The sequence below is a fragment of the Aphelocoma coerulescens genome, chromosome 15, assembly GCF_041296385.1.
Source record: "Aphelocoma coerulescens isolate FSJ_1873_10779 chromosome 15, UR_Acoe_1.0, whole genome shotgun sequence".
Lineage (NCBI taxonomy): Eukaryota > Metazoa > Chordata > Aves > Passeriformes > Corvidae > Aphelocoma > Aphelocoma coerulescens.
Window position 1 is genome coordinate 13,580,605 of NC_091029.1, and position 12,862 is coordinate 13,593,466.

Below are 12,862 nucleotides of genomic sequence, written 5' to 3' on the forward strand. Positions count from 1 at the left end.
AGGGAGAAACCCACCCCATCCTGCTGTCCCTGCCCGTGGCAGGGGGTGGAACGAGGTGACCTTTAAGGTCCCTTCCAACCCAAACCATTCCACGATTCTGTGACTGTGGGAAGAGCACGGTGCTGGTGTTCACCATGGTGCCTATGATCCTGGGGAAATCAGGGCAGCAGGAATTGCTGGATCAAGGTTGTGAGCAATGTTTTGGGCAAGCACAGTGCCCCTGCCCTCAGAAAGCCCTTGGGATGAGAGGGGCACCTTTGGGTGCAGGGACACTTGAGGAGAGGAGACCTGCTGGGATCCTCCCAGTGTGACGGGAGCAGCAAACTCCAGAGGCGGCTGCAAGAACAGAACACCTTTATCCCTGTCCCTGCTGCTTCCCAGCACCTCTGGGAAACCCCCGGAGCCTCCTTTAGAGAAGGGGCTTAGAGAGGGGAATCGGCCCAGGCTGCTGGGGCGATGCTCCGGTGCTGCTCCGATCCCATGCCACGGATGGAGAACGGAAAGCAGGCAGGAGTGAGAGGTGCTGGCTTGGAAAATGCAGGTGGAGTGAGGATGGGAAGCCATCCATTGGGAAGTGGAGGTGCAGGGCAAGCAAAAAATCCCTGCAAAAATCCCGTTGCTGACAAGGGAAGTGAAAACATCAAGAGCTCCAGGCTAGATCCTATGAACCCCCAAAAATCTCCTGGAGGGCAGCTGTTTTCCTGTTGGCTTTTTTTCCCTTTTTTCCCCATTTTTTTTCCCTGCAGCCCCATAAAGGAGAGCGGGAGCTGGAAGCTGAGGTCAGCAGCCCCAGCCGTCCCTCTGGGCGCGTGACAGCTGTGACAGATGGCCCTTCCCTTCGGAGCCTCCAGGTCCTTCCCAGGCACCTGGGAACAGCCTGGAGCTGGGATTTTCCTGTACAGCCTGGATCCAGAGCTGCTGCTCTCCCCCTGGATCTGCCTTCGCCTGGGGCAGGCTCTTGTCCTCCTAAATGGATTTTTCCAGGCGTTTTCCCCATCATTAATAAATCCCGAGCTCCAGAGCAGGGAAAATCTTTGGGGTGTTGTTTAATGAGAGCATCCCCCTGGGATGGCTCTGATTTCCTTCTTGGATGGAGATGGTGGGACAGGGATGATGGGGACAGAGGTGATGGTGACAGAGATGTGCTTCCAGAGAGGATTAAAACAGGTGTTCCTAAAGATCTGAAACCCAAGGGATCCTCCCACCCCACGCGGAGCTGAAGAAGTTCTTTGTCATATCCAAGGAATCCCAGTGCTGATATCCCGTGGAGCAGCTCACCCTGAGCCGGAGCAATGAACCCTCATGGGGTGGTTTTGGGGGGATTTGGTGGGAAACCCCTGGTGTGGTGCCATGGTGTTGGTTTCCCAGGGTGGAGTGGCCATGCCAGGGGATTCTCTCTCCCTTCCTGGCAGGATGTTGTGCCTGGAAGAGCCCCTTTGGCACTGAAGGAACATCAACCCAGTTTAGAGACTCTGAGTAGCTCCAAACCCTTTTCTCATGGAGAAAACCAGCAGAAATCAATTAAAACATTACCAGATAATTTTATATGGACTCGTTGTGCCATTCCCACTGTCTGGAATGTTCATCCACCTCTCGGACTGTGGCCAGCTCCAAGCGTGGGAGCTGTCCCACAGGCTGCTGTAGGGTTTTTTGGGAAGCATGAGGTTTGGTGAGCACACAAAATCCTGCAGCTCTGGTGCTTTTATCCCAGTGGGGTCTCCCTGCTTGCAATTTATCCTTTCCTTTCCTTTCCTTTCCTTTCCTTTCCTTTCCTTTCCTCTTTCCTTTCCTTTCCTTTCTTTCCTTTCCTTTCCTTTCCTTTCCTTTCCTTTCCTTTCCTTTCCTTTCCTTTCCTTTCCTTTCCTTTCCTTTCCTTTCCTTTTCCTTTCCTTTTCCTTTCCTTTCCTTTCCTTTCCTTTCCTTTCCTTTCCTTTCCTTTCCTTTCCTTTCCTTCCTTTCCTTTCCTTTCCTTTCCTTTCCTTTCCTTTCCTTTCCTTTCCTTTCCTTCCTTTCCTTTCCTTTCCTTTCCTTTCCTTTCCTTTCCTTTCCTTTCCTTTCCTTTCCTTTCCTTTCCTTTCCTTTCCTTTCCTTTCCTTTCCTTTCTTTCCTTTCCTTTCCTTTCCTTTCCTTTCCTTTCCTTTCCTTTCCTTTCCTTTCCTTTCCTTTCCTTTCCTTTCCTTTCCTTATCATTTCCCACCCCTCTGAGGCCCCCTCACAGCCAGCCTTGGGGACAAGGTGGAAAAGGGACATCCCAGCACAGGGATGAGCCTGGAAATTACAAGTCCTGATTAATAAAAAAGGCAAAATTCAGCTTTTTTAGCCATATCCCAATTCGGGGGGAATCGACTGCTGCGAGCACAGATAAAGCCATTGGGAATTTGGTTTGTGCTCTCCCAGAGCTGAGAAGGACTGGGATGGGGATTCCAGCTGGGAATAAAGTCACATATCCAGAGGCAGGGAGGTCACGGCTGTGCCTGGAGCAGGTGGAGGGTCGGGGAGCATCATCCTGGCTCCATCTCTCCGGAATAATTCCTGAGTGTTGGCTGGGCTTGGGCCCCATTGCTCCAGACCAGGAATCCCCATTGCCCCAGACGCCCCCCATTGCCCCAGATCCCCCCATTTCCAACCCCCCATTGCCCCAGAACCCCCCTGCCCCCCCATGCATCATTCCCCCCTTCACCTCTGGCTGATTCCCGGGAATCAGAGGGATTGGGATATCATGGGAAAGGCTGGGGGGATGGGGATGGGGGAGACAGGGATGGGGTGGGAGTGGGAAGGGGGGGGACTCTTACGGGGATGGGGAGATGTGGGGATGGAGATGGGGGTGGAGGTGATGAGGATAGAGAGGTGTGGGGGTTTGGGGCATAGGGTGGATGGGGATAGGGATGGGGATAGGGATGGGAATGGGGGGTGTTGATGAGAATGAGGTGTGGGGATGGGGGGTGGGTGGGGATAGCAGGAAGGAAAGTGCTGGGGCTGGGGTGGTGGGACTGGGGAGGGTTGATGGGGATGGGGGTGCTGGGGTTGGGGGTGTTGATAAGGTTGGGGGGTGATGATGAGGATGGGGAGGTGTGTGGGGGATGAGGGTGATGGAGCTGGGGGTGATAAGGATGGGGGGATGTTGATAAGGTTGGGGGGTGATGATGAGGATGAGGGTGATGGGGCTGGGGGGGATGATGATGTGGGGGTGTTGATAAGGTTGGGGGGGTGTGTTGATGAGGATGGGGGTGTTGATAAGGTTGGGGGTATGATGATGAGGATGTGGGGGTGATGATGAGGATGCTGCTGTGCGGGTGCGGGGGCGATGCGGATGCCGGGAAGCTGCCGGGGCCGGGGGTGCCGGGCCGGGGGTGTGCGGGGGTTCCCGCGCGGAGCGGCGCGCAGCGAGCGCGGCCCCGCGGAGCCGGAGCGCGCCGCCCCCGCCCCCGCCCCGCCGCGCCCGGGGGGGGGGGTAGCGGCGGCGGCGCCGCGCTGACGGCTCGGTGGGCACCGCGATGCTGCGGGCCGCGGCCGAGCGGGGCTGAGCGGCGGCGGGGGCCGGCGAGCGGAGCCGAGGGAAGGGGGGGGCCGCGGCGGCGGCGGGCGGAGGGGAGGGCGGGCGGGCGGGCGGGGGGGGGGGGCGGCGAGCGATGGATGAGGACAACATGACGAGGAGCGAGGAGCAGGAGCTGAGTCTGCAGAAGGCGCTGCAGCAGTGCGAGCTGGTCCAGAACATGATCGACATCAGCATCTCCAACCTGGAGGGGCTCCGCACCAAGTGCGCCGCCTCCAACGACCTCACGCAGAAGGAGATCCGCACCCTGGAGGTACGGGCCCGCCGACCCCCCCCCCCCAACATCAACACCCCCCCATCACTCTCCCCCCCCACCCCCCCCGGGCCGCGGCGGGTTCCCCCGCGGCGCTGCGGTGCGCCCGAGTGAGGCTGCGCGCTCTGCAGGTGGCCCCGAGGTGGGTCCGGGACCACCGAACGCTCCTGCCGGGACCCACGGGGGCGGCCCGGCCCCGGCCGCAGCCCCCCGGTATTCCCCCGGTATCCCCCCGGTATCCCCCGGCATCCCCCGGCATCCCCCGGCCCGGCCGCGTCCCTCCCCCGGCTCTCACCGCCCCGGCAGGCGGCATCCCCCGGCCCACCTGCATCCCTTCCCCCTTCCTGCATCCCCCGGCCCGGCCGCATCCCTTCCTCCAGGCTCCTGCTCCAGCCGGGCTGCATCCCCTCGGCCCACCTGCATCCCTGCTGCCCGGCTCCATCCCCGCAGCCCGGCTGCATCCCTTTCCCTGGACTGCATCCCCTCGGCCCACCTGCGTTCCTGCTGGCAGGCTGCATCCCACGGGCCTGGCTGCATCCTTTCCACCAGGCAGCATCCCCTCGGCCCGCCTGTATCCCTTCCACGGGGCTGCAGCCCCCGGGGTCTGGCTGAATCCCTTTCCTTGAGCTGCATCCTCCTGGCCCACCTGCATCCCTTCTCCCCACCTCATCCCCCTGGCCCACCTGCATCCCCTCCAATCCACCTGCATCCCTCCCACCGGGCGGCATCCCCCCGGCCCCACTCCTGCCTCCAAGGGGATGAGGCTCCCCTTGGAGCGTGCTGAGCCCCAGCTGGGGTGAATCCACGGTTCAGTAGGAGGTCGGTGGGCTGGGATGGGCAGGGAACGGCCAGGGATTCCCAGGGCTGAGCAGGATCCCTGCAGCTGGCGCAGAGCGGGGAGAAGCGAGGCCGTGACCCTGGGGAGACGCCGGCGGGGCCGTGCTGGTGCTGTGGGGGCGGCTGACGCGGAGCCGGGGCTGCGGGTGGGGGGATTTCGGAGCCTGATCCCACTCAGGCCTTTTGGCTGGTCCTGCAACCCCTCTGTGGGGCAGCTGTTGGCTCTGGACTGTGACTGGAACACCCTGTCCTGCTTCCGAAATTCCCGAGTGCTGTGGGAGCAAGGGGGACATCACCACGTCACTGCTGTGCCACTCGTGGGGAGACCCCGGGTTTGGGGTGCAGCTCCCTGCTCTGCATCCCAACTTGTGCTCATTCCCGCTCCCACCCTGCTGTCATCTCCCCTTGATCCAAGCCCTGTCCCATCCCATCCCAGCTGTTGGTCCTGGAGCAACCTCGGGAGAGGGATAACAGTGCTTTTGGGGTGTGCCGGAGACTTTTTGGGATGCAGACAGGCTCCAAATCCCCAGGAGAACCTGCCAGGAGGGGCAGGACTCCAGGAGCTCATCCCACATGGAGTGATGGCCTTGTTGAGGATTCCCTGTCTCTGTCCCACAGACACGGAGGGGAGCGTGGTGGAGCCATCCTGGTGGGATGCTCCTTCCCGGCATCCCAGTGTCACTGGGGCAGCCCAAAGGGGCTGGATGAAGGGTTTGGGGGTTTTTGGGGGGATGCCATCCTGGTGGGATGCTCCTTCCCAGCATCCCAGTGTCACTGGGGCAGCCCAAAGGGGCTGGATGAAGGGTTTGGGGGTAATCAGAGGGATGTTATCATACAAATGCTCACAGGGAAGCACCTCTCCAGCCCCTATGGATCACTTAGTGCCAGCCACAGGGAGCCCTGGCATTGCCATCCCTAAAACACCCCCAAACTGGGAGTTTGGGATGTGCCAGCCAAGGACAGCCCTGCTGACACTCTCCTGTTGTTTTTCACCTCAAAACCAGAGTGATTCCCACGAGGGGAGTGAATCCAGGGCCAGATTCCCGATGCCAGCCCTGGACTGGCTCCTGGTGTTGTCCTGGGTTGCCACCAGCGTCACCAGGAGCGGAGCTTGGCCCTGAGTCCCCGAGTCCCCGAGTCTCTGTGGCCCTGAGGCCCTGCTGCCACCACCACGTCCCAAGGACGTGACACAGACTCTGAGGCCGCGCTCGGTGCCTCTTCCCTTCCCCTGGGCACTGTTCCCGGGCCGGGCACTGCCATGGCAAAGGGAGCGGTGAGCTGGGATGTGGCACTGGGAGGGCACTGGGGACAGTGCCCAGCCCTTGTGTCAGCACGAGCCTGCAATAGAACGGGTGAATCCATGTTTTTTTTGGTTAATCTTCATAGGCTGAACCCTGGTTTTGCTGGATTAATACAAGTTTTTCCTTTCTTTTTTTGGTTTTAAGCCACTTTAGGGTAGACGGGAGCTCCCATCCTCCTGCGTCCCGCTGCGCAGCGTTTTTTGGGATGGGTGCCACAGCTGCAGCCTGGTTCCAGTGGCAATCCAGCCTGGTTCCAGTGGCAATCCTTGGGGCTGGGAGGTGTTTTGGGTCTTGCTTGTGCCTTGGGACAGGCTCCAGCGGGAGCCAAGGCAGCGGCTGGGATCAAACAGTGGAAATCGGGGCTGGTTTGCTTCCTGTGGGGTGGCATCCAGAGGGATCTGAGCGTTCATCCCTCAGCCCTGCCCGGGCTGTGGGGTTTTGTCCCTGTCTGAGTGTGGCAGTTGGGCTTTATGGGTCTAAATTTGGGGGTTGGGGTGTGACTATGGACGGGGGGTGCTGCATTCGGTGGAGTTTGGGAACAGCAGAAGGAAAACTTGCTCAGAGCTGGACAATATTCCCGGCTGTCCCATGGCACCATTCTGTCTGTGGGGTTAAACCCCATCCTAATGTCAAAATGTGGGGCAGGGCTCCCAGAACCTGGTGAATGGCTCCAAGGATAATCCCGGGATCAACAATCCCCTGTCCCTGGGCTGCCGTGCTCCTGCCGAGAACGGGGAACCTTCCCAGGATGTTGTGTGAACACGTGGGTGAGGATGGGAAGAGGCTCCAAGGAAAGAGCTGTGGCCATTCCCAAACCTCCACGGGCTGTGGAGTTGCTGTCCCAGCACTGGGATTTGTCCAGAGAAGCTGTGGCTGCCCCTGGATCCCTGGAAGTGCCCAAGGCCAGGCTGGACGGGGCTTGGAGCAGCCTGGGACAGTGGAAGGTGTCCCTGCCCAGGGGGTGGAGCTGGATGAGCTTTAAGGTCCTTCCAATTCCATGATTTTATGGTTCTCACTGCCCAAACGTGTGGATTCTCTGGTGTCTCACACCACGGGTGAGCACAGCACACTTCTCCCACAGCTGGATCCTCCCAGGATGCTGGATGGAGACATTTCGGCTCCTGTATTCCCGACAAAATCCCCAGGGACCATTTAGCATCTCCTGAAATAAAGGATGTGCAGAGCCAGAGACATCCCACGAGCCCAGCAGGGCCTTGGGAGAGCCCTGAGTGGGAAAACAGAACCGTGGCAAGGAATTCCCCAGCCCCAGGCTGCTCCAGGTGCCTCTGGAATAACGAGCCCCTCGGTGGGAGCCGGGGAAGAGTCGCTCTGGGCGCATCTCTGCGTCGTGGAGAAGGAAATTTAGGGGTGCAGAGGAACCCCTCACTCCATGGCATGTGCTGGGATCCTGCTGAGATGGATGGGATGGGATGGGATGGGATGGGATGGGATGGGATGGGATGGGATGGGATGGGATGGGATGGGATGGGCATTCCCGGCGGCTCACGGGCTGCCAGGTGAATGAACTTCCCCCTCCTGGATTTTCCACCGCCTGTCCCGGTCTCCAGGCAGGGCCGGTGCTGTCGCCAGCCCGGCTGACGTCAGGGATCCCATTCCAGGGGGGAACAGCCGCCCTCCCGCTCCTTGGAGACCGGCTCGGAGCGGGGCTGGGGTGGGGGGGGAGCAGCCACTCGCGGCCGTGCTGGGTTTGGGATGAGCCGAGGGGAAATTCCCTCTCGGGGTGATGGGAAGGGTTGGGATGGGAAATCCGGCTCCAGCCCTGGGTGATCCCGGCCCCTCGCCTTGCTGGGGTCACCCAAGGTGCCGTGGAGTGGGGACATCGCTCCCGTCCCAGCACGCACCCCCGGGGCAGCAGGGACGTTGTTTTCCGAGGAGCTGGGGGGGTTCCAGGAGCTGCTGGAGCCTCCAAAGGGAAGGGAATCCTGGCGGTTTCGCTCCTTTGTATCAGAGCATCGCTCCTGCCGTTCCCCCGGGCAGTGCTGGAGCAGGGAGAGGCGCTGGAAAGGTTTGGGAAACAACCCCCAGCTCCACAGGAGAAGGGTTTTGGATCATCCCCGGCAGCATCCCCAGCTGGACCAGCAGCAAATTCCAGCAGCAGGAAGGGGGAGATCTGCGGGATTCCCACCCCCTCTCCTTGCGCCCCCTGCCCTCTTCCAGGTGGGGAAACTGAGGCACGGAGGAGCAGGGGGAAGCTGTGCCACAGCAGGAACGCGGCATTTCCCACCTTTGCTCCATCCCGGGATGAGCAGGAGCCAGAGCAGCTCCTCCGGATGGGATTTTCCCTGCGGGATGGGGATTTTTCCCTGCGGGATGGGGATTTTTCCCTGCGGGATGGGGCCGTCTCCATCCCTCCCCATTCCAGCCCCAGCAAAACACCGAGGGCTTTGGGATTTTCCAGAGGGGTTTTGGGGCTTTTTTTTTTCCCCTGGCTGGAGCAAATCCATGGACCGGAGCACCTGGGGGTCCCAGCGGGGTCCTGTTTTGGGGTAAAAATGACCCCTCCTGTCACTCAAGGGCTCTGTGGGGGTGAATTTCCTCCACCTGGAAATTAAAATTCCTTCATTTTCCCCATTCCCAGCTCACCTCTGCACGGCGGTGGCGGGGGCTGCCCTGTCCCCAGCTCCCTGATTTTGGCACTGGTGACGCCGTGGTGCCTCAGGCATCACCTTTATTCCCTCTGGGATCCCACCTGGAGCGGCGGAATGGAGGACAGGACGTGGAATTTTTTGGAATTTCTTTTCCCGGTGTTTTGCTGCAGCTGTGTCCTCGCAAGGGCGTTTTTTGGGAGGCGGGAGCTGCCTCTGGGCACGTTCGAGGTGCCCGGGGCTGCTTCAGCTCCAAGAGCCTGGAGCGTGTTCGGGATGCGAGATCCAGGCTGATCCTTAAACCTTTGATTGTCCGTTTTGGGAGTGTTTTCCCTTAAAAATCAGCCCTGGGAGCCGGGCAGGGCTCTGCAGAGCTGAGGGCTCCCTGCAGCCCCCCCCCCCCGGTCAGGCTCTCTGCTGTTCCTGCCTCGCTTTTGGGGGTTAATTTTCGGGAATTCATCTCTGGCAGCCAGGCTGGGGCTCGGGAGAAGCTGCCGGGGGGGGTGACACCCCTGTCCCCAGCTCCTGGCACGGCCGTCACCAGGTCACCCCCCTGGGGGGGGGCGATTTTGGGGGTGATGCCAACCCCTGTGGGCATCACCAGTGGGTCACCACGGGGGAAAGAACCGGGAGAGATGGGAAAGCTCCCAAATCCCACAGTGGGCTTGGTTCTCCCCTCGTCTCTCCGTCCCAAACTCCATCCCGAATTTTATGCGTCTGTTTTTGGGGTGTGCGGGAGCAGGGGCACAGCTCCATCCCGTGCTGCCGGCGCCGGGGAATCACCCAGCTGCAAAACCGGGAGCAGGAAATCCCAGCAGCTTCCCAGCCCTGCTCTACATTCCCAGGAAAGGAGGGCAGGCGCTCAGCAGCTTTATTTTGGGAGCTGCCGGGCTGCGGCTGGGAACGGCTTCGGCCTCGGGGTGCGAGGATTTGGGGGGGGTTTGGGGATGATCAGAGCAGGGATGGGGGTACGGAGGAGCAGAGAGAGGGGGGATGGATCTGGTGAGGGAGATTTGGGGTGGTGAGGGGGGAATGAGGAGAAAACTCTGCGTTGCAGCCTTGGGATGGGATGCTGTGGCTGGTCCCCTTGTAGGGTTTTTGTGGGGGTGTAAGGGGGGGAGCGTGGCCTTTGGGGGGTTTTTGGGGGGTCCTTGGCACTAAACTCTGGTGTAAGAGAGGGAACTGTGTCCTTTGGGGGTCCCTTGGCCCTGAGGCTGGGATTAAAAGCGGGAAAAGCGTCCTGGGGGTGGCTGGACAGTGGTGCTCGTCCCCCCTGTCCCCCTCACACCCCACTTGGGGGGTGTGCCGAGGGCTGCCCACCCCCTGAACGAGACCCCAGCGTCGAGTTTGGGGATGAAGGAGCCAAGAAAAGGCTTTTTTGGGGGGAGGGAAGTTCCCTCCTGGCCACCAAACCTCGATGCTCTGGGCTGCAGGAGCTCGGCAGGGCCGTGTTTTGGGGCAGATTTGGGAACCTTGGGATGGGGCAGGGCGAGAGCTGAGCCCCAGCTGCCGGTGAGGGATCCCAGGAGGGTTTTCCCTTCTTTTCCAGAGCAAACTGGTGAAGTATTTCAGCCGGCAGCTGTCCTGCAAGAGGAAGGTGGCCCTGCAGGAGCGCAACGCCAAACTGGAGGGCTTCCCCCAGCTCCTGCACTGGTTCCGCATCGTCGACATCCGCAAGGAGGTGATGGAGGTACGGGCTGGGCATTCCCACCCAGAAAAGGAAGGGTTTTTCCCAGGATTTTGTGGATTCTCCACCCCACCCACCAGCGAGGACACCCCACTGCTGCTCCCAGTGGGTGCCACGCGGACCCCGCTGCAGTGGGGACGTCCCCCATGTCCCCATCAGTGTCCTGCTGCCGCGTCCCGGGCTCCTGCAGGTGGGTGGGTGGCACCCAAAGGCGATCCCGCCTCCAGGGAAAAGGGAATTCCGTAACGGAGGTCACAGTCCTGCACATTCCCAGTCAGGGATGGGTTTTCCTGGCGCTCCCAGATGTTCAGCTGGGTCCGGATATCCCTAAAAGCATGGGAAAGCTGGAGGTAAAGCTTAAGTTTCTCCAGGTTTTTCTTGGTGATTCAGGTGGAAAATGGATGGGTTTGGGGCCGTGACCTGAGGAAAAGGGATTCTCACTGGTGTTCCCCGAGGTTTAGAGGATGCTCCAGGGGAGTTCGTTCTTCCTTCCTCATTCCTGACCCATTCCTGGCCCATTCCTCCCTCAGGAAATCGCCCCCGGGCAGCTGAGCCTGGAGGATCTGCTGGACATGACCGATGACCAGGTCTGTGCCACCGTGGAGAAGTTTGGGGCCAACAGCGAGGAGTGTGCACGGCTGAACGCCTCCCTGTCCTGCCTCCGCAGCGTCCACAAGTCCGGTGAGTGCCCTCTGTGCCCTGGGGCTGCCCGGGCTGGGTGGCACCGTCCCGTTGTGGTGGCACCGGCAGCGTGGCTTTGATGCGGACGTTGGCAGAGTTCCTGCATTGCTGGGGCTGGCTGGGAACGCGTTTCCCGCAGGGAACATCTTGGAGCTGCACAGGGAGCAGCCCTGGGAGAAGGATTTGGGGGTGCTGGTGGGTGAGAGCTGGGACCCCAAAGCGCCCTGCCCTGGGGTGAGCTCCCCAGCGTGGGCAGCAGGGGCAGCAAGGGGGATTCTGCCCCTCTGCCCTGCCCAGGTGAGACCCCACCTGCAGAGCTGCCCCAGCCCTGGGGTCCCCAACACGAGAAGGACCTGGAACTGCTGGAGCCAGTCCAGAGGAGGCCACGGAGCTGCTCCAAGGGCTGGAGCCCCTCTGCTCTGGAGCCAGGCTGGGAGAGCTGGGGGTGCTCACCTGGAGAGGAGAAGGCTCCAGGGAGAGCTCAGAGCCCCTTCCAGGGCCTAAAGGGGCTCCAGCAGAGCTGGAGAGGGACTGGGGACAAGGCATGGAGGGACAGGACACAGGGAATGGCTTCCCAGTGCCAGAGGGCAGGGCTGGATGGGATATTGGGAAGGAATTGTTCCCTGGGAGGGTGGGCAGGCCCTGGCACAGGGTGCCCAGAGCAGCTGTGGCTGCCCCTGGATCCCTGGCAGTGTCCAAGGCCAGTTTGGACATTGGGGCTTGGAGCAGCCTGGGACAGTGGAAGGTGTCCCTGCCATGGCAGGGGGTGGGATGGGATGAAGGCCCCTCCAAATCCAACCCATTCCATGACTTTTACAGGATCCCCCTGACCCCCCGTGCCTGCAGGAGCTCAGCCAGGAGGCTCAGGGGGAAACCCTGACCCCCGGCAGCTCCAGCAGCGCTTCCCGGCTGGCTCAGAGCGGAATTCCCTATTCCCAGAGCCCTTCCCAGGGAATGCCCCAGCCCTGCTTCCCTTCCCGGCCTGGCTGCGCGGTTCCCCGGGCGGTGGCAGCAGAGCTCCGCTGTTCAATCGCGCACGGAGCTGCTCCGGCTGCAGCGGCGCCGGCAGCGGGGGCTGAGCGGGGCCGGGGCCGCCTCTGCCCGGGGAGGGCCCGGGGGATGCGGCGGGGGCTGGGCAGGGCCAACCGAGCCTTCACGGGTCACAGCAGAATCAGTTGGGTGGGAAAAGATCCTTTAAGAGCGAGTTCGGCCATTGCCCAGCACTGCCAGGGCCACCACTGACCCCTGTCCCCAAGTGCCACATCCACGGGGCTGTTAAATCCCTGCAGGGATGGGAACTCCAGCACTGCCCTGGGCAGCTGTGCCAGGGCTGGACAGCCCTGCCCATGAAGAAATGTTCCCAATATCCACCCTGCCCCTCCCCAGCCCAGCCTGAGGCCGTTCCCTCTCCTCCTGTCCCTGTTCCCTGCGAGCAGAGCCCGACCCCCCCCGGCTGCCCCCTCCTGTCAGGGACTTGTGCAGAGCCACAAGGTCCCCCCTGAGCCTCCTTTGCTCCAGGCTGAGCCCCTTTCCCAGCTCCCTCAGCCGCTCCTGGGGCTCCAGCCCCTTCCCAGCTCCGTTCCCTTCCCTGGACACCCTCCAGCCCCTCTGGCACATGGATGGCACCACAGAACCGGGGCTGTGGTGCCAGCTCGGGGGACTCTGGGGCAGCAGCAAACCTCCATGATTTGGGGACCCCAGACCCATCTGCCCGGCTCCTGTCCCCTCTGGAGGGGCTCCTCCAACACAGCTGCATCCCAGCGGTTGGGAGGCTGGGAATGAACCCTGCTGGGTTTCCATCTGGGCTTTGCAGGGGTGGAGCAGCCCCTGGGGACAGCAGGGGACAGAGCTGGTGGTGGGACATGGTCTCAATGAGGGGCAGCTTGGTGGGACCAGCACGGAATGTCCCAGAGAGGGATCCCAGCTCCTCCCTGGAGAGATCCT

At 61.5% G+C, this 12,862-nt stretch overlaps 1 protein-coding gene across 1 annotated transcript in view; it reads left to right on the forward strand.

Moving 5' to 3' along the window:
- The first annotated feature begins 3,629 nt into the window (after positions 1–3,629).
- The window catches only part of KSR2 (kinase suppressor of ras 2), a 75,766-nt gene continuing 66,533 nt past the window's right edge, over positions 3,630–12,862 (forward strand). Inside the window, exons 1-3 of the mRNA XM_069030931.1 lie at positions 3,630–3,806; positions 10,100–10,240; positions 10,768–10,918. Of these exons, the coding sequence (XP_068887032.1) occupies positions 3,630–3,806; positions 10,100–10,240; positions 10,768–10,918 (469 nt within the window). The remainder of the gene's footprint in view (positions 3,807–10,099; positions 10,241–10,767; positions 10,919–12,862) is intronic.